The following is a 25,510-nucleotide window of genomic DNA, read 5'->3' as shown; positions in this document are numbered from 1 at the left end:
AGGTGGAGAAGTGAAGGGAACAGATTCTCCCCTAAAATCTTCAACCGCATGCAGGTTCCCCAACACCTTGATTTTACCCAGTAAGACCCATTTTGAACTTCTGACCTCCAGAACCGTAAGTTAATAAAATGATGTTCTTTTAAGCTGCTATATTTGTGGTAATTTGTTACAGCAATGATAGAAATGAACAGCCAATAGAAATTGGACAAAAGACGTGAGCGGGCACTGACAGAAAAGGAAGAACGCTGGTCAGTAAACACGGAGAGAGTTAACACCATCGGTCGTCCGAGCCAGCTTCGGGGCTGCCGCCGGGCGGCTTGGACCAGACACGGCCGTTCCAAAAAGGAAGAGTGGGAAAGAAGGAAGGGGCGGCAGGTCCCAAGCAAGTCCAAAAGCCTTTGTTATGGCCGTCTCCGCTGACTAAGTCATCAGCTATTGGAGAAATGCAAATGAAGGCCTCCAATAAGATTCCATTTTAATTGGCAAAGTAATCGGAAAAAATTAATAAGCCTTTCGAGAGCAAGCACTGGAGAGGAGAAGGGGACACGGGTAGGGGGAGGATCTCGCATGCAAAGCTGGGGGTGGACAGCCACGTGCCGGGAAACAAGTCAGCGTTTACCATAGAGCTAACCCATTCCGTTCCCAGGGCCCTACCAGAGGTGGAACAAAAACGTACAGAAACATTCATACGAGCACTCTTCCCAATAGCAGAAATCCAAAACAACGTGAATGAATGTCAGTGGAAAAGTGGAGAAATAAACCAAGTTACTTTCATACAATGCACTATAATACACAGAGAAATAAACGAACTACAATGACATACAGTAACAAGGACGATTCTTACGAACACAATATTAAAAAGAACTAGCTACTTTTTGTCAAAAGTAGCTGCGAAAAAAATTCCATAGAGCAAGATACCCTTTTATAAAGTTAAAGGCAACCAGAATAAAAAACAGACACCCTTTTAGAAACACATGCAAGTGCAAAACAACTATGTAAAGAATGTAGAAACAGAGGAAATGGGTGGGGGTTTGGATCAAACAAGGTTGGGCATGACTTGAAAAGTTAAAATCTGGACCATAGGGAGATGTGGATTCACTACACCAGTTTCTCCATTGTAAAAAGAAATTTTAAAATAATATAAAAAGGAATGGCGAGCAGAGGGTTCAGCGGGCAGGGTCCTGGGCCAGGGGGAACCCCTGGCTGGTTATTGCTTGGCTTCGCTTGGTTGTGGGTGGTGAGTTCGTGGGTACCTATTCCATAACTAACTGAACGACTGAATTCAAGCCAGCTAGGCATGGAGCAATGGAGAAATAATTAGGGGGCAGAGGGAGAAAACACACTGGAGTCAGCCTTGGATCTCGGGGTGCAGCCTTCCGGCGCTTCGTGTGCAAGAAGAGATCTTGGGAGTTGCGGACACCTGGACACCAGGCCTCCTGTCCTCCGTGGGTCCTTCTCCCCCGTGACGCTGTGTCGTGTCTGTGTGCACTACCAAAGGCCCAGGGGAGGCGGCCCAGGGCCTCGAGCTTCCTGATAAAAGCTGGCCGGATGTTTGGAATGTCGCACAGGTTCCTACTGATGGACTCGCGGACTACAATGTGGGGGCTGACATTCACCGCTCCCCACATGTCATCATTCAGAGGCCCTGACACATTTCCCTGGTAGCTGGGAGGAGGCACCAGGTGTCTGAAGGGCTGCTGAGAGAGCAGGCTACCGGGCCTCCTCGGAAGAGGGCGGGTCTCCCTTCCGGGAGGCCACAAGCCGCGAGCCAGGGATCTGTGCTGCGCGCTCTGTGCGGGCGCGAGCGCGGGTGCGGGCCTGTGCTTTCCGCGTTCCCTTGGGTCGGGTCTGGCCGCGCTCCTCTGAGTTCCACTGAGTCCAGAAATGGTTCTGTCCCCCTGGCAACCGTGCTGAGACCCCAGGAGGGAAAACTGTTGCTCCCTTCCTCCCCTCGCGCTGCTCTTCCTGATCTGCTCAAAATGTGGTCCCCAGACAGACCTGGCTGGCAGCTCCAGGATCCCTGGAAACTCTCTAGAGATGCCAATACCCCTGACTTACTGAATCTTAAACTCTGAGGCCGGCCCTCGGACAGGGGTTTCAGGCGCCCTTCGTGGGACTCCGATGCCTGCCCCAGTTGGAGAGCCACTGCCTGAAGCCCGTTTTATCCCATCCCTGGGCTCCCAATGGCTTCATCACCTTCCCTGACAATAGTCACAGGTCATCGCTCCCAGGACCTACTGCCACCTATTTGCCTTCAGGGCCCTCGGTTGGTTAGAGCATCATCTCGTAGAGCATCGTTCCATACATCAAAATGTTGTGAGTTCGATCCCCAGTCAGTACATGCGGGAAGCAACCGATCAATTTTTCTCTCATATCAATGTTTCTCTCTCTTGCTCCCCTTTCCCCTCTCTAAAATCAATAAACATAGCATCGAGTGAGGGTTAAAAAATAAATATCCCTGGCTGGTGTGGCTCAGTGGATTGAGCGCCTGCCTGCAAACCAAAGGGTGGCCGGTTGAATTACCAGTGTAGGGCATGTTCCTGGTTTGCAGGCCAGGTCCCCAGCAGGGGGCGCACAAAATGCAACCACACATTGATGTTTCCCTCTCTTCCCCTCTCTGAAAATAAAATCTTTAAAAAAATAAAAGAAAAGAATGACCAAAAAGCATAAATTCCATGAGTACCTCTTAATAAAATGATCTCTTTCCCATGTAAAAAACAAACAACAAAAACCATCCATCCCATTCACAATCAAGTGTCCTGAAAGAACAAGCTACACTATTCCTCTCAACTGTCTCACTTGCCTCCCATCTGCCACTTCGTTCCCTGCAAACTCATCTCCTAGAGATCACTCGTAGCCTCCACGTGCACACGCCCAACCAGCATCTTAGTGCTCTGCGTCACTCAGTCCTTTCCTTAAGCTCCCAGCGTGCACTGGGTGCCTGGCACTAGGCTAACACATAGAGGTGGGCATGGGCTTTCTCACTCAACAGGTGTTTGTGTTTTTATTTTAGCTCCTCCAGTGTGCCAGGCACTGTGCTCTGCAGGCCTGGTGCATGGCCCGTCCCGGAGGTGTTTATGGGTCATCACAGCAGCATCTAACACGGGCAGCGAGGCTTAGGGAGCACACCAGATGGACACCTAAGTTTAGCCAGGGGGAGGCAAGTGACTCTCAGAAGCCATTGCTGAGGAAATGACACCTGAGTTTAGTCTAAAAAATGAGGAGTGGTCCTGGCTGACATGGCTCAGCTGGTTGAGTGTCATCCCACAAAGTGAAAGTTTACTGGTTCAATTCCCAGTCAGGGCATGCGCCTGGGTTGTGGGCCAGGTTCCCAGTTAGGGACACGTGAGAGACAACTGATCGATGCTTCTCTCGTGCATCAATGTTTCTCTCCTTCTCTTTCTCCCTCCCTTCCCCTGTCTCTAAAAATAAATACATAAAATCTTTTAAAAAATAAATGGAAGGGATAGGAATCACGGAAGAGGGGAGGGCAGTGTGTGTGTGTGTGTATGTGTGTGTATGTGTGTTCCCTTTTTAAAGTGATCACTCCGACCGCTACATGAAAGATACATCAGAAAGGGCAAGGCTGGAGGGGGGAGAAAAACTGGGAAGACGGCTATTGTCGTGCAATGATTGGGGTGAAAAAAATGACAGCTCCTCAACAAGGCAGTGGACGTGGGATGTAATATCTAAACAGTAGGACCCATGACGTAAAGTAACGACACACAGACTTAAAAGCATGAGTCCTGGCTCTGCCCCTTACTTTCCCTGCAACTGTGGGCAAGTCACACTTGGCCTCTCTAAGATCCCATTTCCTCGCCTGTGAAATCAGGACAATCATAAAGCTGACTTCACAGTTGTTGAAAGAATGAGACAGTGTAATATACACAACAGACACAGTGTAAGACCGAGCAGACGGTGACCGTGCACAGATGAGAGCTGCCCTTCTTGGCGACACTGACTGGACTTGGTTGGCCAGCTGCAGACTCTGAGAGGGACCGGGCGCACAAGGACGCGCTCCAGCACTCCCGGCCTGCCCTGACTAAGGAGAGCAAAGGCGGGCTGGGAGGGCGGCGCTCACTGGCTGGGGTGGGGGCAGTGCCCACGGTTGGAGGAGGCGGTGCTCCATGTGGCTCCTTCACTTCTTCGCATCTCACTGTGTGTGCCCAGAACACAAGACCCCGGCCCGTTGTCACCTGGGCTACCTCTCAGGGCTGAGTGTGCAATGAGACCCTGCCGCCCTCCAGGCTTTGCTCACTGCTTCCCAGGAAGCAGCAGATTCCAGAGCCCAGCATCCCATAGCGGTGGCACAAACCAGCTGCACGCGGAGCATCCATCTGGGCCCCTCACACTACCGCTGTGGGACTCAGAGGCAAAGGGCGCTTATGCAAATACGCTGATGCTCATGCTGTGTGCTGCGTGTGCCGGTAATAAAGTCCTGTGTCTCTGACCCAGGAGTCTCCCTTCTCTGCCAGCAGCCGTGAGTCAGTGACAGGTTAACTTATGAGCTTCTAAGTTGGAAAGAGAGACTTGGAGTCATCAGTGTGTGGTGGCAGAGAAAGCCCTGCACATGAATAACACTGCCTGGTAAGAGGTCTGAGATCACACCCTGGGTAACACCAACAAGTAAAGGATGGGGGTAGGAAGGAAGCTCCCAGGGGACCACAAGAAGGAAATCTAGAGAAGAGTAGTTCCCTACAAGCCAAGGGAGTAGAGTTTAAATCAAAACAGAGTTGGTGCCTTAGCCAGGTAGCTTAGTTGATTAGAGCATCATCCTGAAACGCCACAGTTGTGGGTTCAATCCCCAGGAGGGCACATACATACCAATGAATGCATAAATGAGCGAAACAACAAATCAATATTTCTCTCTCTCTAATTAACTTTTAAGAAAGACTACCCAGATTAAAAAAAACACAGTTGGCAACAGAATCAATTGCTGCTGAAAAGTCAAATAAGATGAAGACTAAAAATGGCCACTGAATTTAGCAACTAGGTCACTGGCAAGAGTCATTTCAGAGATGTGGTGGGGCCCGAGGCCACACTGGGGCGGGCGAGGAATGAGCGGAGGTACAGAAGGTGTGGCGATGCGTATGAGGAACTTCCCAAAAGCTGGCTGCAAAGGAAGGAGAGGTGGGCCATTGGTGGCCAGACTGTGTCGGACAAGTGAAAGTTTCCTGTCTAAATAGACAGAGAAGACTGAGGACAAGCCAGAAAAGAGGGATGAGTTGGGGGACAACTAAGAGCAAGGTGAAGAAGATAACAGGAGGTCTCTGAAGAAGAGGAGAGGGGTGACATTCCGACCCAGGCGAGGGGCTGCCGGAGTCCTCCCCACAGAGACGGCAGGTGTCCCCGCCCCACGCCCTCGAGCGGGCCAACCTGCAAGCTCAGGCTGCGGGGGGAGCCCGCTGTCCCTAGACAGGGGCCTGGCCGGCCGGTTTCCCTGGCCAGGCAAGTCTGGAAGGTGCCGCTCTAAGTCCTGGGAGGCTAGCTGGCAGCAAGACTGAGTGCTTTCTGCCAGCAGAAGTGGACGGGCACTGGGAGGTGGACGTCCAGAGAGAAGAGAGAACCCGCCGAGGGAGACGCACACCTCATCCTGCCGGGACTCGGGACTGACAGAGGAAGCCCCTCTGGGAAGACCCAGCCATCAGTCCCAGAGTGGGAGAAGGAACCCTCCTTAGCCGGACACCTGCATTCTGCTTGGAGTTTCTGCATCCCCTCATCTTACTTTTCTGAGCCTTGCAGTGTTCTTATCCCGACGTGACCCGGGAGGTCGCTGGGACTGGCCTGAGGCTTAGCAGTCGGCACACGGAGGGTCCTGGCTCTCTCTGACTTGGGACCTGGCTCTCCTGCCCCTACAGCCCACACTGCCCTTTCCTCCCAAAACAGCACCCAGGGCCTGGCCCAGAGGCGAGCACCCACAACCACCGCCCCTGCAGCCCTGTGGCTGAGCCCAGGGCAGCCACCCCAGCCTGCCAGGGCAGTCTATGGCCTGTGACAAGGAAGGTCCTCCAGGTGCCTTCCCTGCTGAGCCTTCTTTCTGCGCGGGCCCTGGTTGGCCTTCCAGCACCATCAGACCCCCAGGGGTCTGGTCTCTTAAGGGCTGGGCCTGGCAGAAGCTGTGGGGAGGGAGGGAGGGGCCCGCAGGAGTGAGCCGCCGGGCTCCTGGCTGGGCACGCTTCTGCTTCTGCTTCTGCTTCTGCTTCTTCGTTCGGGGGTTACCCCAGGGGCCTTCTCCAGAGGTGTGAGAATGAGAACAGGAGGCAGCAGCTCTTTATACCTTGATGGTCTAGACCAGCGATCTTCAACAGGTGTGCCGCAATAATTTTTAAAACATGCAATATCTTGACTATTTAGTGGGGGGCACGGACCTCTTTTCCCTTAGACTGTCAAATTAAAAAATGACAACAGCCAACACAATAGCTGTCCAGCGTGAGTTAATCAAAATTATACCTATTGTTTGGTCAGGTCAGCAAGAAATGTAATTTTTGGTGTACCACAGAATTTTAGTAATTAATTTGTGTGTGCCATGAGATGTCAAAGGTTGAAAATCGCTGGTCTAGACTCTTTGAGAGACTGATAGAAGCAAAAGATGGACTCTGCATAAAAGGACACACACCCCACACACAGCCTGGCGCAGTCCCCTCGTCCACTCGCCAACCACCACCACCAGCAATCGGGTATCAAAGGAGTGTTTATCAAAATCAGCCGAAGGGTTGGCTAAAAATGCAGGTGCCCAGGCGCCACCGCAGAGATTCTCATTTAGTGGATCTGGGGCAAGGCCCGGGAGTCTGGTTTTTAACCAGCGCCTCAGAGGACTTGGGCACTCAGCGGAGCCCACTTTGAGAAACCCGGCTCTGGGGCGGAGAGATGGCCCCGTGCTTTAAACTTTCCCCATCCGGGATGCACAGATTGTCTCCCTTCCCCTCCTGCGGGCCTCACCCTCACGCGCGATCGTGGAAGCATATGGGAAACCTGGTGGGGACGAGCGATAGCTTCTAGGGCCTGCCCGCCCGGTAGCCACCGCGCCACTGCGCCCCGGGAGGCGCAGCGCGGTGGCCCCCAGGGGGCGCGGTGCTGGAGCCGACGCCGGAGGGGGCGCCTGCAGGCCCCCAACCCGGAGCGGAGGGGCGGGAAGCAGAAGGGAGGGGAGCGGAGGGGAGGGGAGCGATGGGAAGAGGCTGGGAGGGAAGGAGGAGGGCGGCGCGCGGCGGCGCGGAGCCCGGGCGCAGGGGCGGGAGCTGGAGCCGGAGCCGGAGCCGGAGCCGAGCCGGGGGCGGGGCGGGGCCGGCGGCTGGCGGCGAGCGCTGGGGGAGCGCGCCCGGGGAGCGCGGAGGGCGGAGCGAGGTGAGCGCGGGCCACCAACGCCACCGCCCCCGCCCCGCGCCGCCCGCGCGCAACAGTTACCCCAAAGTTGCAGCCCGGGAGGCGGGTCGCCGGTGGTGGACGCCGCGGTATGGGTACCCGGCAGACCAAGGGCAGCCTGGCGGAGAAAGCCGGCCCCGGCGCGGCGTCCGGTCCCCGCCGCGAACGGCCTGACTTCTGGGCGTCGCTGCTGCTGCGCGCCGGGGACAAGGCGGGGCGCGCGGGCCCCGGCGCGGGGCTACCCCCCTACCACCGGCGCGTCAGCATGGTCCAGGAGCTGCTGCGGATGGTGCGCCAGGGCCGGCGGGAGGAGGCAGGGACGCTGCTGCAGCACCTACGCCAGGTGAGCGCGGCGAGGGGGCGCGCCGGCCGCGGGAGCGCCCCGCCCCTTCCCGGGGAGGCCGGGGAGCGCCGAGGGGCACCGCCCAGGGCCCCCTCTCGCGAGGATGGAACCCGGTCTGGCAGCAGGTGCCACGGTGCTCCCGCGGAATTTGAGGCCTCAGGACTGGGCGGGGGAAGGATGGCCGGGCGAGGCTGGACTGCGGGAGACCTGTTGAAATTATGTTCTCGCTTCTCTCCTCCGCTGATCCCAGGGATAGTTGATGACAGGGGATGCGGGGAGGGTTGCCTGGTCTGGTCCAAGGTGCCTTTCTTCCTGTCTGCCCACTGGCAGTCACCCTCTGCCCAGGGTCCTCCAGGAATGCGTAGTTGTCAGCTTCTCCGGGGAATCCAAGGGCACAGCCCTGGGGCTGCTGAGATGCCAATCCCTAGGTCGTTGTCCCCCCGGAGGCATTCTAGGTTGCGCCTCAGGTGGGAAACAGTGTTTTATCTCCCCTGAATAACTTTGACAGGTGCTCAGCCGTGAGCCCCACTGAACACTGGAGGGGAGAGGGGAGTTGGGTTGGTTTCCTTTGGGACTGTCTGGCTGCAGAAACTTCAGGAAGCTGCTGCGCCCTGCCCTCTGCCTGTCCCTGGCCCGCTGGTTAGCGACTGACTGCAGATCTGGCGCCCCCCTCTACTTCAGGGCTGCCCCGGGGCCCACTCTGTCACCCGCCTCTGTTTGGCTTGCCTTTCCTTCCTTCCTCTCTTTTGAGGGAGGGGTGGCCTGGTCCATGGATGTTTTTGAGTGGGAGAGAGGCAGGAGGGTGTACCTCCTGCATCACCGAACAGCTTGTCTTCATCCAGCTTTGGGGGGGCGCAGTGCGAGTCCAGGGTCCATATGCTGGCTAGATTGACCCCAATAGTGGTGGAGTTCCCCACTAATGTGGATGGGAGACAGGATCGCAGATGGCATTTCTGAAGTTTAACCATCACTGATGAAAGAGGATGTAGGGGCACCTTCCTGGGAGGAGCTTCCAAAACCTACTCAGATCCTCATCCCTCCTGATTCTCTGGTACTCACCTGCCTTCTATCTGGTTCGCTGGCACTCCAGAGTGTGTGTTCCCAAGATGTGCACTGCACGGAGAGAGGGAAGCAGAGACCCGGGAGGAGCCGGGGGTCAGCTCTAGCCTCAAGCTGTTCCAAACAGTGAGGCCTGAGATGCCACTAGATTCCCAGGTTCCTTCTCTGAATTGAATCATCAAAGAAAGATGGTATTACGCACCACATAACTTTAGCTGCGTGTATTTCTTTGTCTTTCAAAAATTGGAAACCAGTGCATGGCCTCTGTGGAAACTCTTTTGCTTTCAAACAGAATAATGGATTTTCCAGACCATCATATCTCATTTGCACACCAGACAGTAAGAAGATTCTCCTGCTCACAGGCTGTTCCCGCAGCACTGGGATGGGTGCTTCTGGGGAAACAGAAGCGTGGAGGGGCTGGCAGGTGGGGACGAGACAAGCCCTTCCTGGAGGGGAAAAGAACAAAGCTAAGTCAGCATTCTTGAGGGCTGGTCACAGGAGACCGACACCTCGGGCGCCTCCGGTCCCTCTGAGGCTGAGTGTGACTCCACATGCTGAAGCTGACCTTCTCCCTGGTTTTTGGAGAACAGATAAATTCCTGTGGCCCCACAGGGTCCTTGAGACAGGGAGCATTTCCTGAGAAACATTGGTCTTGTTGGTGTCCTGATGCCCTTCTTAGTGGCAGGACTGGGAGGGCTGGTGGGGGCAGGATGGGCTTAATCAGACTTCCTTCTTTTCCCCTTTCTGTGTAAACAGAGGAATGACTTGCCCCCGCGCCAGTTCCGCGTGTTGGCTCCCTTGGACCCTAGCGATGGGTAGGGTCTGTAGGCTTCTCCAGAGTCAGCGATGGGCATGCCCACGGGGCCTGGTGTCCACCTGTCCGTGAGAGACAGATGGTTTCCTGGGACCGTGAGGCTGTTCAGAGGAGCATCGAGCTGGGTCTGTGCTGTGCACTGAAGTGACCCTTTCTCCCAAATTGTGTTTTTCTACTTAGTTTCCTTCTCTGGTCTGAAAGTGGTGATGTTCAGAAGGGGGATGAGCAGTCCCTGAGAGACATGAAAACTCCCAGGGCCTCCCTGGGGGCTGGGCCGGGGAGAGCCTCTTGTGTAGCACAGCAGGCAAAGACGGGTGTGTGCAGAGCTCAGGGCGGTCAGTCCCACCGCAGTGTTGTCTCAAGCCCACGGGGTAGGCAGTGGGGAACAGGTGGAAGGAATGACAGCCAGGACAGTGACAGCCTCTGCATCTGCAGGGCACTTGCTCCTGTGTTTGATAATGTCCCTTTGGCTGCAGGAATAGTGTGTGCCCAGAGCCCCAAGGTTGGAGGTCAACTTGAGATCTTTCATCCCTGTAATCTTAACCTCAAGTCCTTGAGCTGTTTGAGGTCATGAAAGACACTCTTCCCAGACAAATACACCAGCATCCACACTTCTGCGGGCATTTCAGAGGGCTCACACACCCCACGTTCTGGACAGGCCCCCGCCTGGTACCGCACCTCCGCCTGCTCTGTGACTTGCCTCAGGCTCCGGTCCTGGAAACAGACTGAGGACCACGTGGGGCAATTAGTGGTCACTGCTGCTGCCGCTTCTGAATGCCCCTCGTTCAAATCTAAGATTGGGGGTCCCTGACTGGAGAATCTCCTCCTGTCCGTGCTTGTCACTTGCTTAATGTTCTCAATTCTGAGCGGTGGCCAGTGATGCAGGCAGGGGCCCAGAAGCCTCCTCGTGGCAGAGCATGACCTCACACCTTCAGCAGCAATGGAATCACGAGAAGAGCGTGGGCTAAGGGTCAGCTCAGAGGCTTGCCTTCTAGTCCTCAGTCTGCTTTGACCTTGGACCCAGCAGATAATCTGAGTTGGCCTTTCTCCTTCCCCAAAGGGTATCTGGGATACAGAACAGAGCAAACGCTACACAGTGTGTGAAACTACGTTGGCTTTGCAAATCAAGACACATTTTCCCAGCAAATATGATAAACAGAAGACTTAGCCCTTCTTTGGGTTTGGCTAGGCTGCAACCTTTCTCAGGCCGAGCTCAAGAAGCTTTGGGGCTCTGCCTGCCTGGCCAGGGCTCAGTCTGGATCCAGAGCTCACCATGGACTTGAAGCCGTCGGGAGTGCGTGCTCATGGGGATAAGAGAAGCCACCGTGGATGGAAGAGGCCACTCCTTTCCCCTTCCCTGGACCCCGATCCTGCAGGCCTCCCGCTTCCCCAGGTGTCCCTCCCTGAGTCTCGGGGGGGTCAGACTTGCCCTCTCTGAGGAGCCCTGGGGAAGAGGTAACCTTTAGCCCTGAACAGAGGGTGAGGGCCAGCCCAACAGTTTCTCTGAGTCCCAAAATGTCCCGACTGGGATGTCAGTCAGCTTCGTGCAGCACCAGAGTCGGGGGTCAGTTTCCCCAGGATACACCGAGCCGAAGCGGCTCACTTCCTCCTGTTCACCAGCCTCCCTGCCTTCCTGTAAGGAGGGTGTGATTGGGCGGTTTACTGCCACTCAGTGTGGTGCTGCCCTGTTGGGCAGAGCTGTGCGTGCTGGCCTGCCCGCCCCGCCCGCTGGTGCAGCTTGGACGTGGACTCCTGATGTCCGGGTGGCAGGACTGGCTTCACTCTGCATGCGGAGCAGGAGCCACATCAGCTAACGCAAAACAAGAACCTCCCGCCACCCCACCCCCCGGATCTAAGGTGTCTTGCTTCCCAAAGGAGCTGGATGATGGATAAGCACTTGGGAGCCCCCTGGGACCTGGGGATGGGGCAGGTCTTTTCTACCCAGAGACACAGAGATGAGTAGAACGGCCCTCCTCGAGGCCGCCTTCTTGCTCTGACACCTATGAAAATCCCTTTAGGCAAACAGGCTGAAAGGCCGCCAGACAGCAAGCAGGGAGGCCCCCACCATCGGCCTTGATCTTAGCCTTCCTGCACCCAGAATGCATTTTCTTGTCTCTGCTGAACACTCCTTGCCCTTCCGAGGCCACCCTCCTGGGCCATGTCAGGCCCTGGCTCTGCGTCCAGTTGCCTTTTGGGTCCTTACCACACTGGGTGGTGTTTAATTATCCCTAGACAGTTCTCCTCTGATGTCCCTTTTGTTTGTCAGACTAAGTCATATGCTTCCTAAGGGTGGAGACACCCCTGCCCCCATTGTCCCTGGCATTGCATGGAACACCCACAGGCCTGTAACAGCCTGTAGTAAGTCTGAGCTGGGCAGATGTGTGTCTGCCGCCACTGTCATGGTGTGTCCTCAGAAGGCACTCGGCTGCTAGGCCACGGCTGTGTGCCTGGGGGCGTCCTCCCCAGGCGCGTTATATGGCCAGGAGATCTGGCACGTTTGCCCTCAGCGTGGCTGGATTTCTGGGAGCAAGGTCCGAGGGGCTTGGCCCTTCCCGGCAGCCTGTCAGGCGGTAGTGTTCTTGGATAGAGGGATGGCACGGTGCCCGGCCTCTGTGGGCACGTCGGGGATCCCATCTGGCAGGTGCGGCCGGGGGCCTGTGCCGAGGCAGTGGGGTGGGGGGTGGGGGGCCTGCCGGAAGAGGCTGGCCTTAGCGCTCCTGGTCTGCGGCTTGCGCGGAATCATGTTCATTCCATCCACAGAGAGAAGCCCTCTTTTTTAAAATCCACTGCTCTCTGACTGGGCTGGGCACAGGCGTTTCCAGTGACAAAGATGCAAAAGGAATCCAGGGCCAGGACCTGCTTCACTGGTTTGGAAGGCCGGGGCCACAGCAGGCTCTGTGTGGCCAGGCGTGACCGCACGCCCTGGTGCTGGGCCAGCTCTCCTGGCTTTAGGTCTTGTGGGCGGGGCTTTCTTTTTGAAACAAATGCCCACCTCTTCGGGGGTGGCCAGAACCTGCTTTGCTCTTTCCTCAAGCTCCTGAAATAAATTGGGGTCTACCCATGGACTCGCCCGCCATGCACCCTCCTCGGCGGACAGGGGCACATCCTCTTCCTCACCTGATGCTGTTTCGTTTCTCTGCATGCTTTTCTGGGGCAGAGGCCGTAGATCCCGTGCTGGGCACAGTGGGTTTTCAGGAAATCCTTACTGGGTGGTTTGAAACTTTTCAGGAACCGCTGCCCCTAACTCTCAGGAGCCAGCGGGCTGAGGCTCAGACGTGCCTTGCGTTTTGCACCCAGCGCCAGATCCGGTCAGCCTCCCATAATCCAGAGTGGGCGCCACCGCCCCTGCCCCTGCTCAGCCTCCCGACGGCTCCTCTCGGCACCCCATGCGCCTCCTGCCCACAGAGCCACCTTGTAGAAGGGCTGTGCAGGTGACTAAGGCCTTTCTTCAGCTTCCCCATCAGGATGCCCGAGGGGTAGGGTCAACATCTGAGGAGATCTCCCCAGAGTGGGGCTCTGGAGCAGACACCTGCTCCTCCTGCCCCACCTGCCCCTCCCAGAACAGCGCCGCGGGGGACCTGTGAGAAAAATGACACACGCACGTGCCCCCTCTGCTCCATCGCTGCTATCTGGATCATAGGAGAAACAGGAGGGGTGGGAGAGGGGCCCGTTTTTGGAACAGCAGACTCAGTCGCTGTGTCTTGGGCTCACTGTCGCGAAAGAATTGGCTGCTCTAGTGAGAACGGTGACCTTGCCCCCCGCCCCCCGCAATTACAGCGCCTGCTGTCCTCCCCACCCCACCCACCGGCCCTGAGTGGTGCCATGTGGCTCTCTGGGAGCATTTCCCAGCTTTTTATTTTTATTTTTCTAACTTTTATTAGCTCAAACTCCTGGTTGCTGCAGCCATGTGGAGTCCTGCCAATGGCTGCTGCTCAAAGGGATGTGGCATTTGGATGTTTCCAACTTTATCTTCACCAGGATGGGCGCAGGAGCCTGGCGAGGGCGGGGAGTGTCGGGGAGTGTTGGCCTGCTGAGCTGGCCTCGCCGCCGGTCTGAGGCCGGTGCCCACCTCCAGAGGTGCCCCTCCCCGGCCCCTTTTTGGTCCTCCACATCCACGCCTGTCGTTCTGCCTGTCTCCCTACCGCTTCCTGCGGCTTCTCTCTGTGTCTGTGCATTTCTCTCTGTTCCTCTCTCTTCCCCTGGTTGAGAACCAACTTTTCATCTCTTGTTAATTTGCCTGACCTTGGTCAGTTTCCCCCTACACTCTGTCTCCCCCGCCCCCCCCCACTTCACTCCCACCTCCAAGACAGGGACACCGGAGGAGCAGGGGCCCCTGAGAAGTGGAAGGAGTAGGAGGCGGCTGAGAAAGGGGTCCCTGCCCATCCTTGTTGTTTGGTTGTTGGCTCGGGCCTTTGGTGGGAGAGCAAGCATTGGAGACACCCTTCCCACCTGCATGATCCCTTCTAGTCCACAGAGCATTTTCTTGTGTGTATTTTTCTCCTTAAATAGTCTTGTGAGGTTGGCAGGATATTTCTTAAAGTAAAAAGTGGCAGGTTTTTGTAATATAAAAGCATTGCACAACTATAGGAAAATGAGAAAATACAGACGAGCGAGACTAAGACTGTAGGAATTCAGTGCATGTATCCACAGTCGCGTGCCCGCTCTTCCAGGCACTGTTCCAGGCTCTGGGGAGGCGGCCGGCAACCAGACAGGAAGAGCAGGGGTAGCCGTTGTCCCTGACACACGGAGGGGACTGTGAGGCCCAAGCGGCCTGAGCCAGTGGCTGAGCTTCGCGTGGCCCAGAGCGAGGGCTCTGCAGCTGTGGCTGCTTTCACTGGGAACCAGCTCAGACCTGAACTTGCTCAGCCCCTTCCCTTCTCCGGCCTGAGCTTCCCATCTGAAAATTGAAGGGGAGGGTGGCTGGGACGACCACTGAGCTCCCGGCCACCAGGCAGGCTCCACCAGCCTTCCGTCTTTTCGGAAAAATGCGTTGATTTCCGTGTTTGGTGGTTTTGGTTATTTCTTCCAGGCTCTGAGCTGGATTCACATTTGTGCCTTGAGGCCACTCCCTTGGCCCCAGCCGGTGCAGAAGCCAGGAGGCAGGGAGGGGCTTCGCAGGAAAGCGGCCCCCAGAGGCTCTGTTGGCCACACCTACTCCCTACCCCACGCACTGGCCACTGCAGAGGCCAGCGACTCGCCCCTCCTCTGACAGAGGAGGGTACTCACACAACACAGGAGGCAGAGGCCAGAGCAGGGGGCCTCGGAGACTTGCATGGTGCTCCAGCTGCCGTGCGAGAGCAAGGGCCAGCCCCGGGCGCTGGGCCCTCATGCCGGGGTCCGGTGAGCAGACCCGTCCGCAGCCCTGCTGCCTGCCTGACTCGCGCCCCACCCACCCGGCCTGCGGAGGCCGACGGCCGCCCCGCCAGGCCCCCTGCCCCGAGGGGTCGCTCAGGCTTCAGCTCACCCCAGCTCTGAACCTCTCCTGCCCGCAGAGACCCGCGCCTCCCGTCCAGGCAGAGCTCTGGGTGCCGGCTGCAGGGGTGCTTGGCCCTCTCCCCTGGCTGGCCCTCCTGGGTGCCCACGGGGTGGGTGGCACCGGGAAGAAGTGGGGAAAGCAGGGCCCCTCACGGTGCTCTTTCTGGAATGGGTCAGCGCGGCGGCAGCTGGGGCTGTAGATGAGAGTGAGTGCAGAGCGGCCGTGGCCGGTCAGCTCCCGGCTCTGCCATTGACTGGTGCCCAGTGGCCAGGCTGGGCAGACAGCCAGGACAGTGGCAGGAGGGGACGGCGGCCGGCGGGGGCGCGTGGGTGCAGGCACACTGCACGTGCCAATGGCTGTGCACACCCCTAAATGGATACGGGCTCTGGGCCTGGGAGCTGCCAGCAGTCGCCCCCACCGCACCCCCGCCCTCCAGGGCCCCTTGCAGGGCCTGTCTCTCTTCTTCCCGCACCCTTAGCCCAGCGTCTCCCCCCCACCCCAGGGCGCCAGGCCCTGCAGGAAGCCCCAGTTCTCTCTGTGCCCCTGGCAGACGCCCCACCCCACCTCAGAGGCTGCGCCATGGGCCCATCCCCTGCAGCAGTGGCCCGCCCCAGGAGGCTTGCAGGGTACCCATTTCCAACTGAGGGCCACCAGGCGAGGGGTGGGGACCCAAGCAGAGCCCAAGGCCTTCCCCACTCCAGGGCACCATCTGCCCGCAGAGAGCAGGGCTGGCGGCCTGGGAAGGGGCAGCCTGGGGCTCCCCGGTGCCCGCGGCTCTGAGCTGCGGGTGCAGACCCTGGGAAGGGCTGTGTTGCAGACCGCAGCGTGGAGCGGGGGCTGGGACAGGGCCTGCAGGTGCTGCCAGGAAAGGAGGGCTCTGTGGCCCCAGAGGAATCCCCTGGAAACAAAACCGATCTTCCTGATTTTCTCTCCCGGTGGGTGGTCAGACTGGAACCGCCCACCCACTGCCCCGGGGCCTGCTCCCCAAGTTCGGAGCAGGCAGGAGCAGCCGTTCCTCCGTTCCTCTGCCAAGCGCCAGGCTGCCTCGCCAAGCCCTGCCCGTGTGCACAGGGCACCGCCCGCGAGCAGTGTCCGACCCTGGCCCAGCCCACGCTCAGATGCCTGCTGGGGTGGCCGTCCCTGGGCGTGTCCGCCTCTGTTGCACCTGCCAGGACCCAGTTGTTGAAGATTCGAGCTCTGTGTTCTGGAGAAAAGGCCTATGGTACCCTCAGCGTGCCTGGGAGGTGTTGGCGGAGATCGGTTTATAATCTCTTACTGAAGGCACCTAATGGCCTTCCCATAGGGACGTCACCTCCTCGCCAGGTATGGGAGCGAGCAGGAGGGAGCAAGGGCTGCGGAGGGCGAGCATGGGAGGGGCTCTGGCCCCACCTGTACCAGGTGCCGCGCCCTGGGGCCCGGCAGCCGGCTGCCTGGTTCAGTCCTGGCAGCCTGGGTCCTAGCTGCCTGAGAATGGGCCAGGCTGGGCTCCCTGTCCTCGGAGTCTGAGGGGCCCGGATCTGCCCCTTCTGCCTCCCCGGTGGAACGGGAGGGAGGCGGGGGGCTCCCGGGGTTTCTTTCAGTCACTTGCTGCAGTCACTGCTAAGGTGTTCTAAAGAGGGGAGGTCGGGGAGGTCGGGGAGGCAGGCCTGAACAGGAGAGGGGAATGTGGACGGAATTAGGGAAACTGATTTAGAACAGTGGCAGAAGACTGAGCGGGAGCCCAAAGGAGTGGGGACAGCTGGCGGGGAGCATGAGAGCAGGTGTGGAGCCGAGCGCTCCTGGGGGGCTCCACCTGCGCGTGCTCTTGAGGGAAGAGGTCGCCCGAGGGAGACCCTTGGGGCAGAATCCAGGGGTGCTGGGATGGAAGGAGAGGCCTGGGACCCCGGAGGCAAGCTCTGGGCCTCCACTGGGCCGATGGCTTTGCTTGTTCCAGCCCACCCACTTCCACCTCCACCCCCTCGCTCCCAGCGCCCCCGGAATCTGTGGACAAACTCAGTGACCTCCCAGGAACCGGGAAGAGGTCCCTCCCTGGCCCGAGGACACAGCTTCAACCCCTTGCTTTGCAGCCTTTAAGTCTCACGGGCTCCTTCTTACTGCTGCTGGTGTGGCCCCAGTTCGTCCAAGTGCAGGGGAGCGAGGCCCTAAAGACCAAGGCTTGAAGGTGGGGAGGATGCCGCCTGCCCAGGTGTCCCGTGGTGGCTCCCGCCCACCCCGCTGCCCAGAGAGTGGCATGCAGCTCCTTAGTCACAGGCCATTGTGCCCACTAGTTCTGGCTGGAAAGGTCTCAGAAAATCGGCTGCGCCTGGAGGCGCGGGTTAGGGCCTCGCCCTGGGTCAGGGATCCTGGGGGTCTCCTCCTGCCCTCCCCAGCCCCCCCACACCACTTCCGCCCAGCGCACAGCGCACTAGATCCCTTCTCCAGCGTGACTCATCCTGCTCCCTGGACCGGACTCCTGGCGGCTTTGCCTGGGCCTGCCTCTGACCTGGAGATTTAAAGTGGTAGAGACCCTTCCTTTGTTGTGATGGTTAATTTTATGTGTCAGCTTGGCCAGGCCATGATACCCAGTTTTTGTTCAAACAGAAGTCTAGATGCCACTGCAAAGGCATGTCTTAGATGAGATTAACGTTTAAATCTTTGGACTTTGAGGAAAGCAGATGACCCTCCATAATGTGGGGGAGGGGGGCTCACCCCTGACCAGCTGAAGGCCTTTCAGAGAACAGGCTGGAAGTTCTCCTTCCAGGTGCCTCCAGATTCGAAGCTGCACCATGAGCCGTTCCCTGCGTCTCCCGCTGCAGACCTCAGACTCAGACGTGCCAGATCCCAAATTCATGAGCCAGCTCCTTAAATCAGTGTCTGCCTGTCTGTCTGTCTGTCTCTCTCACCCACTATGGGTTCTGTTTCTCTGGAGAACCCTGACTGATAATATACTTGTCCCCAAGGCCAGGCAGCCGGGGGAGACAGAGTTAGAAACTTCAGGGGTTCTGGGCCCTCTGGTCCCTGCCACTTGCTCACTGCACAAGACGGCCCTCGAGTGCCCAGCTTCCCGCCAGAGAGAGGGCTGTTCCTCTCGAAAAGCAGGTTGGTTGCTGGGGAGCTGGGGGAGCCTCGAAGGCATTCCTCTGCTTCGTTGTCAGAGCCAAAGGCTCCTTTGACAATGAACCAAACCTTTCCTCTAGAAGGGACAGAGTTTATCCCAGAGAGGGACAGACGGGCTGTGGTGCGTCCACCGGAAGGCGTAAACAACGGGTTCCGGTTCTTTCCCGAGCAGAGCGATCAGGAGGGCTCTGTGATGGATCATGAGTGCCGAGAATCCGTGGAATGTAGGAGCAGAGGGACCTCGGGGACTTCCTGCAGGGGAGTCCCAGGCGGGGTGGGGGTGGGCGTGAGACGTAAGTTGGGGAAGGACTACAAATGCCACCACCTTTTCATTGAGCCATAAAGCACAGTAGCTAAAAAGTCAGAGGAAAAAGGAAATGGATATTGGTTGAGTTTCTCGTGTTCCAGACCTCTGGGGTCCAAGATTCCCTCCTCCTGCTTTCTGTCACTCTTCAGGAACAATGAGCTGGTGCAATCCTCATTTGTAGGGGGTGGCCACAGCAGGCAGAGGATGACTGCCAGGGCCACACGGTGGGCTGAGCGAGTCTGGGTGGAGCTGCGGCCCCGGGGAGCAGACCCAACCCTCCTCAGGCTGCTGCGCCTCCAGGCGGACTTTATTTTCTTTTAAAGAGAGCGCATCCTTTTGGTATTTGTTTGTTGCTGCTGCCGTTTCTTGGATTGTAATTAAATTACACTTGGCAACAGCCAGGCATCTGTTTCCAAAAGCCTGTTTCTTTCAGAGGATGTCATTCTTAAAGACTTCAAAGTTGAAACACAAACAACACACAGCCATGAAGCCCCTCACTGAGCAAAGCTGCCACATCCTGGCAGGGAGGGCAGATCTGGCACAAGCACTTGTCAAAATAAAGGCGGGCCAGCCTGCCAGGATGCCTGGCTTCCAAATGCTGCCGGGGCTCGGTGACCTTGGAGGAACTGGAGTCGCAGGCCGTCCCTGTGGCGACAGCAACCCCAAGGTGTGACCACCGAACCCCAGTGCTCCTCACTGCTTGGGCAGCGGGTGGCCAGTCACCTCCACCAGCTGTATCTTGATCCGACCGCCCCTGCTCAGCCCCCTCCAGCCGTGTGCCGTGGGCGTCGCCGTGGGTGCCACAGGCTCCGGGAGCAGGGACGCCGAGCCAGCCTGCCCTGGAAAAGCAGCACCCAGGCTGCCACCAGGGGCAGGGCAGTGCCCAGCCCGGCCCCCCCAACCCCCCGGCAGGGCTCCAGTGCCGCCTGGTGTTTCAGGGCAGGGCCGGGTTGCCTCCTGGCTTCTGCAGATGAGCCGTGCTGCCTGGCATTCTCCTGAGCTGCAGGCCTCCGGCCCTTGGAGCCAGCAGCCCCCTGTCCTGGGGCCGCGCAGGCGCCTCCTACAGCCTCAGAGCTGCCCCTCCAGGGCCTCATCTGCAGCCTTGCATCCCCGGGAGGTTTTGTGCGGGTTCCTAAGGGGCGTGTGTGCGCGCACATGCACTGCACGTACACACAGACTCCTTCTGGCTCCTTGGTTTTCTGTTACTATTCAATTTATTGAAGTGCATTTTTTTTTAATTTTAGTAGTAGAATTTTGAAGCTTAATGTTTCCCTAAGATTTTGAGTTTAACCTACGAACTTCATTATTCTGTTTTTGAATGTAGTTGATTTCAATGACTGCATTTAAGGGTGGGGGGCTTATAACTTAAACTAAATTTCTTTAAATATCTTAGTGATTTCTACAAATTTAATGAATCTTGTTTTCTTAAACTTATAAATGGCCATGCTAAATGTCCAGGTTCCTAAACAGTTCTTAAAATCTAACAAATTAAGTGTATAAATAGGGTAAATATTAACTTCTCTTGAACATCTCAAAACGGTCACAAACTCAGCCAAATCCTCTTTAAACATTCTGCTTAAAATCATAAGCCTAAAGTCGATGACTCAATTACCCATTTTAAATTGGAATTGCAAGGCTAATCTGTAAGTACTCTTATATACCTAATTCTCTTAAATGTTACAAATGTATGAAATACCAGATTTATACATTCCTAAATTTATCTGAGCTTGATTTACTTCAGTATCTCCCTGTTTAGTTTAATTCACCCCTTTCTGAATGAAGGACACTTTGTAACCAGGGAAGCAGTTTTACTCCTCCGAGCCAAGGAGCCCAGAGAAATGGTTATTTGGGCCTTTGGGCCCCAAGTGTCCCTTCCAGTTGGTGGTCTCAGCCCCCGTCCTCTGATACCAGGACCTTCTTTCCTCTTCTCCAGCTTTCAATTCCGTCCACCCCCAAACTCCTCCTCCTCCTCCCCTACCCAGGCAGCTTCATCACTGGATTAGATTCTGTTTCTTCCACGATTCTCTCAGTTCTCTTCCTGTTCTTCCACCCTCGGCGCCCTGCCTCCTGTGGCTGTTCGGTGGCCCCTCCTGGATGGCTCACACCCCCGTCTCTGGGATCGCGCATCCAAGGCCATGCTAGTGACGGGAATCACAGGGAGCCTGAGGAAGATGCCTCGGTATATTTTACCTTCCCTCTTGGTACAGAAACCCCCTGCCACAGCAGTGCTGAGTGCCGGTATCTCTCTGCTGCTTACATACTTCCAGTGACTGTGAGCTCACCCCTTGTTTTTTTAATGGTGATAAACTATACATAAGATTAATCATTTTAACCACCTCTAGGTGGGCAGTTCAGTCGCATTTAGCACATTCACTTCATTGTGCATCATCACTAACCACCCATCTCCAGAGCTCTTTCCATTTTCCCCAGCGGAACCTCTGTGCCTGTTAAACAGCTCCCCGTCCCCCCACCCACCCCCTACAGCCACCGCCCTACCCTCTGCCTCTGTGGACCTGATTGCTCTGGGTGCCTCGTGTAAGTAGGATCCTGCAGTCTTAGTCCCTTTGTGTCTGGTTCATTGCCCTTAGCATAACGTCCTCAAGGTTCATCCTTGTTGCATGTGTCAGAATTCCCTTTACCACGTGTTTTTAAATGATCTTTCTTATATTGAGCTGGGAACCCTCTTCTGGCAGATGGCCCTGCAGGAAGCATTTCTGAGTAGCCCAGAGCCGCCTCCGGGAGCGGAGAGCAAAGGAGAGTGTATCGGGGCTACACGCACCCAGAGGACCAGGCCCGAAGAAATAGCAAGTACATTTCTGACAGTAATGGTTCTTGCTTGTCCACAGCTGTGCCCCCGGCCGAGGTCAGCACTGCCGGAGGAGCGGGGTCCACACCCACTTACCCCGACCTTTTCTCCGTGGTGTCTTCCCTGGGGAAACTGCTACCTCTCCATTCAGAGTCTTAGTTTCCTCGGGCTGCCCTAGCAATGACCACCAACTTGATGCGTTAAAACAACAGAAATTTAATCCCTCACAGCTCTGAAGCCAGAATGCTGAAATCGAGGTACCAGAGGGACCCCTCTGCCCCATTCTTTGCCTTTCCAGCTCCTGGTGGTCATGACTGCTGGATCCCTCCCATCGCTGCCTCTGTCTTTACATCGCCTTCTTCTGCGTCGCCTTTGTGTGTCTCTTATAAGGACACCTGGATTGGGGGCCCTCCAGGATAATCCAGGATGATCTCCTTTTAAGATCCTTAACTTAATCACATCTGCAAAGACCCTTTTTCCAAGTAAGGTGACATTCACAGGTTCCGGGGACTAGGGCATGGACGTGTTTTTGGGGAGGCCACCCTGTAGCCCACTGCGTCCCACATCTGTTTCTGGCATTCAGTGTGTACATTGACTGCAGACGTCCACTCTGTTCCCTGTGGCACTTTTAAGAGTCTGCCCCGCTGCCCCGACCGGTGTGGCTTAGCTGGCTGGGCATTATCCCGCAAAGCAAAAGTTGCTGGTTTGATTTTAGGTCAGGGCCCGGGCCTGGGTTGCAGGTTCCATCCCATGTCAGGGCACATGCAAGAGGCAACCAATCGATGTTTCTCTCCCTCTCTTTCCCACTCTCTTCCCCTCTCTCCCTAAAAATAAGTAAATAAAATGCTAAAAACAAATAAATAAATAAAGACCCTGCCCTCCTTCCTAAGAGGCCCTTGTCTTCTCAGACTCTGCTCCAGGCCCCTTCACCCCGAGATGCCTGGCTTCTCTCTCCCTGGTGGCTTCCTGGGGCTGCATTTCCCTAACAGCACCTGGCAGCTTCGTTCCCTCCCTTGGGAATCCTCCCATCCCCACCCGCCCAAGGCAAGCCAGAATGTCATGGGGGAGGGGACACGGAGTTGAGTCACTCAGCTAAGGCCAGTATTCTACAAACTGTGTCCCCTCCCTCGGGAGGAGCCGCCTGTGATGTTCTGGAACCACCCAGAGAAAAAGAAGCCTGTCCCGCCTCCTGCTGGCCCCTGGACTAATTCTTTTCCTTCGGGGCGGGCTGTGTTTGATTATAGCCGCCTCCGCAGCGGTGCGCGTCCTGGCTCCGGTGGTTTCAGCGTTGAGGCTGTCCACCTTTGCTGGTTAATATTCAGAGTCTGCTGCCTCCCTCCTTTCCTCGCTCTGCTGCAGAAACTGTGGAGTTATCCCTAGAGGAGAGAGACAGATACAAGCTAATTTCCTGAAGGGCCTTACTGCTAGGAATGGGTTTAAAACCCTGAGTTTAAAGGGAAGGGGAGTGGCTGAGGTTTAAAATAGCATGGCAGCCTCCTATATGTCTTCCCCCGGCTTTCCCCTAAAGTACCAAAGACGCACCAAAAAAATATGGAAAATGCTGAAAACAAACACAAGCGGACAGCCTAGGAGGAACCCCCAGTAGCTCTAAGGCAGTCGGCACTGGTTCTGGATTGCCCCCAGGAATCTGAGACCTCCCAAATGCAGGGAGTATTGCCAATGGAAATGGGGTCTTTTCACAGAGTTGCAAAAAAAGCATTTTCAGGGACTCCCGCATGGGAGATTAAGGTGCAATGGTAAGATTTATTGGAATAGAAATAAAAGACCTCTCCCAGGTCCTCAGTGTCTCCTCTCTGTCCTTCTCGCTGTGGAAGAACTCCAGTCTTGTCTTTATCAAGCCCGGAGAAGGGCCAGGGTCTATAAATTCTGTGCCATTGGTTCAGTCCAGTTCAGTCTCTGTCCCTGCCTGTGCTCCAGCCAGCGCCGCATTGCCACATGGTTGCACTTGGAGCCCACGTGGAGCCTGAGCGGTTACCGGGCTCACCCTTGGGGCCTGTGCTCGGGGCCTGCTCAGCTGCCAGGCCCATGTGGCTGCCAGAGGGAGTGAGCATGTGGACCAACAGGTGAATGAACGTGTTACCGAGCCAGAGCCTTTATTAAACTCTGATTATATTACCTCAGGCTGGGAAGGACCAGGTGCTCTTTCACACCAACCAATCAATTTCCCAGTTCTTCATGGGTTTGGGCTGGACCCTCCCCCTAACCAGTCTGCCCTTTTCCCCAGATTAGACACCTCCTTTTTATGAGCACCATCTGGTTCCTACTGCGCATGCCTCAAAGTAAAAAGCCCTACCCCTGTGCCATCTTGGCTTCTGCTGCGCATGTGTCCAGCTGAGGGATGTCTCCTGCTGTTTTTATTCCCTCCTCCGTAATCCCAGCTAATGACTGGTAATGTTCCCCTCTGCCTGCTCTGTGGGCGGAGGATGCAGCAGGCCCCTGGGAGCCCGTGGATGCTGCAACTTTCTAGTGAGGCAGTGTATTCTCCAGCTCAGCTCCTTAGTTTATTATGCTTAATGTCTGATTCCCTTTGCACCCTTCCTTTATTATAATTAACTAGCTTTTCCCCCACAAAGATCTCTGGGCCTTTCTAGTCTTACAAGAGTAAATGGGTGAAAGCCTTCTGTAGCTTCTTCCTGCTGTCAAGGGATGTAGCCCTGCCTGTCCCCGGGCCCAGAGATTCTGCCAAAGGAAGAGGGGAGCAAAAGGGAAGGGGAGCCTTCATGTGAGGGAAAGGGGTTTTGTAAAGTTTAGGTCAACCTGCTGTTCTTGGGAGGCAGCAGACACGATGTTGGCACTGCTGGACAAGTTGGCGTCCTTGGATTCTAGACGTGACTGTTTGGCATGAAAGCTGAAAAGCATGGTCCTAAAATGAGAATTACAGCAACTAAAGGTCTGATAAGAGGTAGGAACCAGGTGATAGAGGTTGGGACTAACTGTGTAGCGCCTCAGATTAAGTTGGAGGAAGGTGCCGCACCTGTCCAGAGCCTCCTTGTTCACCCTACTTAACCCAAGTCAGGCTAAGGGGGGCATTCCAAGATTTCCCCATAAGGAAGCCTCTTCTGTTTGAACCACTTGGCCAGAAAAGAGCAGCCTCCAAGGTGGTAGGACTTTGGTCTCTTCAGTCCCACCTTTTAAATAGAAGAATTTTATGCCCTAGCTGGTGTGGCTCTGTGGATTGAACATCAGCCTGCCAAACGAAAGGTTTCTGGTTCAATTCCCAGTCAGGACACATGTCAGGACTGTGGGCCAGGTCCCCAGTTGGGGGCATGTGAGAGGCAACCAGTCGATGTATCTCTCACACATCGGTGTTTCTCTCCCTCTCTTTCTCCCTGCTTCCCTTCTCGCAAATAAATAAATAAATAAGTTTTAGGTTCTAGAAATGAAGCTTTATGGGCCAGCCATCTAGTCCTGAAAACAAGTCAGTTTGGCCAAACCATTGAGTCTCATTTCAGGAGGGGGCGATGTTGCTGGGCTTCCACAGCGGGGCCTATACTGTGTACAGAAGTAATCAGGTAAATGAGGTGTATGACTATGAAAATAAAAGAAAAAACACAAAGGTTCATGAACACAGCAAATCATAAAACAGTTTCGGAGTCTCCAAGACTGTCCGTTGAGGAGACCTCCAGACGCAAGGTCTTTGCTGGAATGAGAGAGTAGGCAGTGGCAGGCAGTCTGACAGACCCGCCCTGTCTGCAGTTTGCGCGTCTGTGGTGAACGTCTCTGGTGAACACATCAGCTGCTCTAGTAAGTTCTGTGTGGCACATACAACCTCAGAGGGAAAAGTTTAGTTCCCAATGATTCCTAGTCCAAGGATGGGAGAAGAAAATGAAACAGTTCGGAGGGCTGAAGAAAACTAGGAGAATTCAGGAACCAGTTCAGTTTATAGGTAACAAAACTTTCAAGACAATTAACTGAACTACAGTCTAATTTATAATTGGGCCTATGATTTCTAATGAAACACAGTTTTCCCCCTAAAATCACTCATTTTTATCAGAGACTGCATTAAGTTCAGTCTTAATTTGGCCTATTTGCATAAACACAAGAATAGCAATTGATCATACAGGCTCTTTTAAAATCTTTTTTGCTGGATTCTCATAAGTAATCTTTTTTAAAGATTTATTTATCTATTTTTAGAGAGAGAGGAAGGGAGGGAGAGAAGGAGAGAAACATCAATGTGTGGTTGCCTCTTGAGCTCCCCCTACTGGGGACTTGGCCCACAACACAGG

The 25,510-nt window shown here is 55.8% G+C and overlaps 2 protein-coding genes across 4 annotated transcripts in view; one reads left to right on the top strand and one right to left on the bottom strand.

The window, feature by feature from the left end:
- UBB (ubiquitin B) overlaps positions 1–25,510 on the bottom strand; it is a 139,877-nt gene that overhangs the window by 47,460 nt on the left and 66,907 nt on the right. The window lies entirely within an intron of this gene.
- LRRC75A (leucine rich repeat containing 75A) overlaps positions 7,454–25,510 on the top strand; it is a 41,196-nt gene continuing 23,139 nt past the window's right edge. For both annotated transcript variants that reach the window (XM_054571203.1, XM_054571204.1), the window contains exon 1: positions 7,454–7,705. In XM_054571203.1, the coding sequence (XP_054427178.1) occupies positions 7,454–7,705 (252 nt within the window). The remainder of the gene's footprint in view (positions 7,706–25,510) is intronic.

Source organism: Pteronotus mesoamericanus, unplaced genomic scaffold (assembly GCF_021234165.1).
Source record: "Pteronotus mesoamericanus isolate MK-2021 breed Mesoamerican mustached bat unplaced genomic scaffold, CSHL_Meso_final contig_22, whole genome shotgun sequence".
Classification (NCBI taxonomy): domain Eukaryota; kingdom Metazoa; phylum Chordata; class Mammalia; order Chiroptera; family Mormoopidae; genus Pteronotus; species Pteronotus mesoamericanus.
The sequence above is the reverse complement of the archived record's forward strand: the minus strand, read 5'-3'. Positions and strand labels throughout refer to the sequence as shown.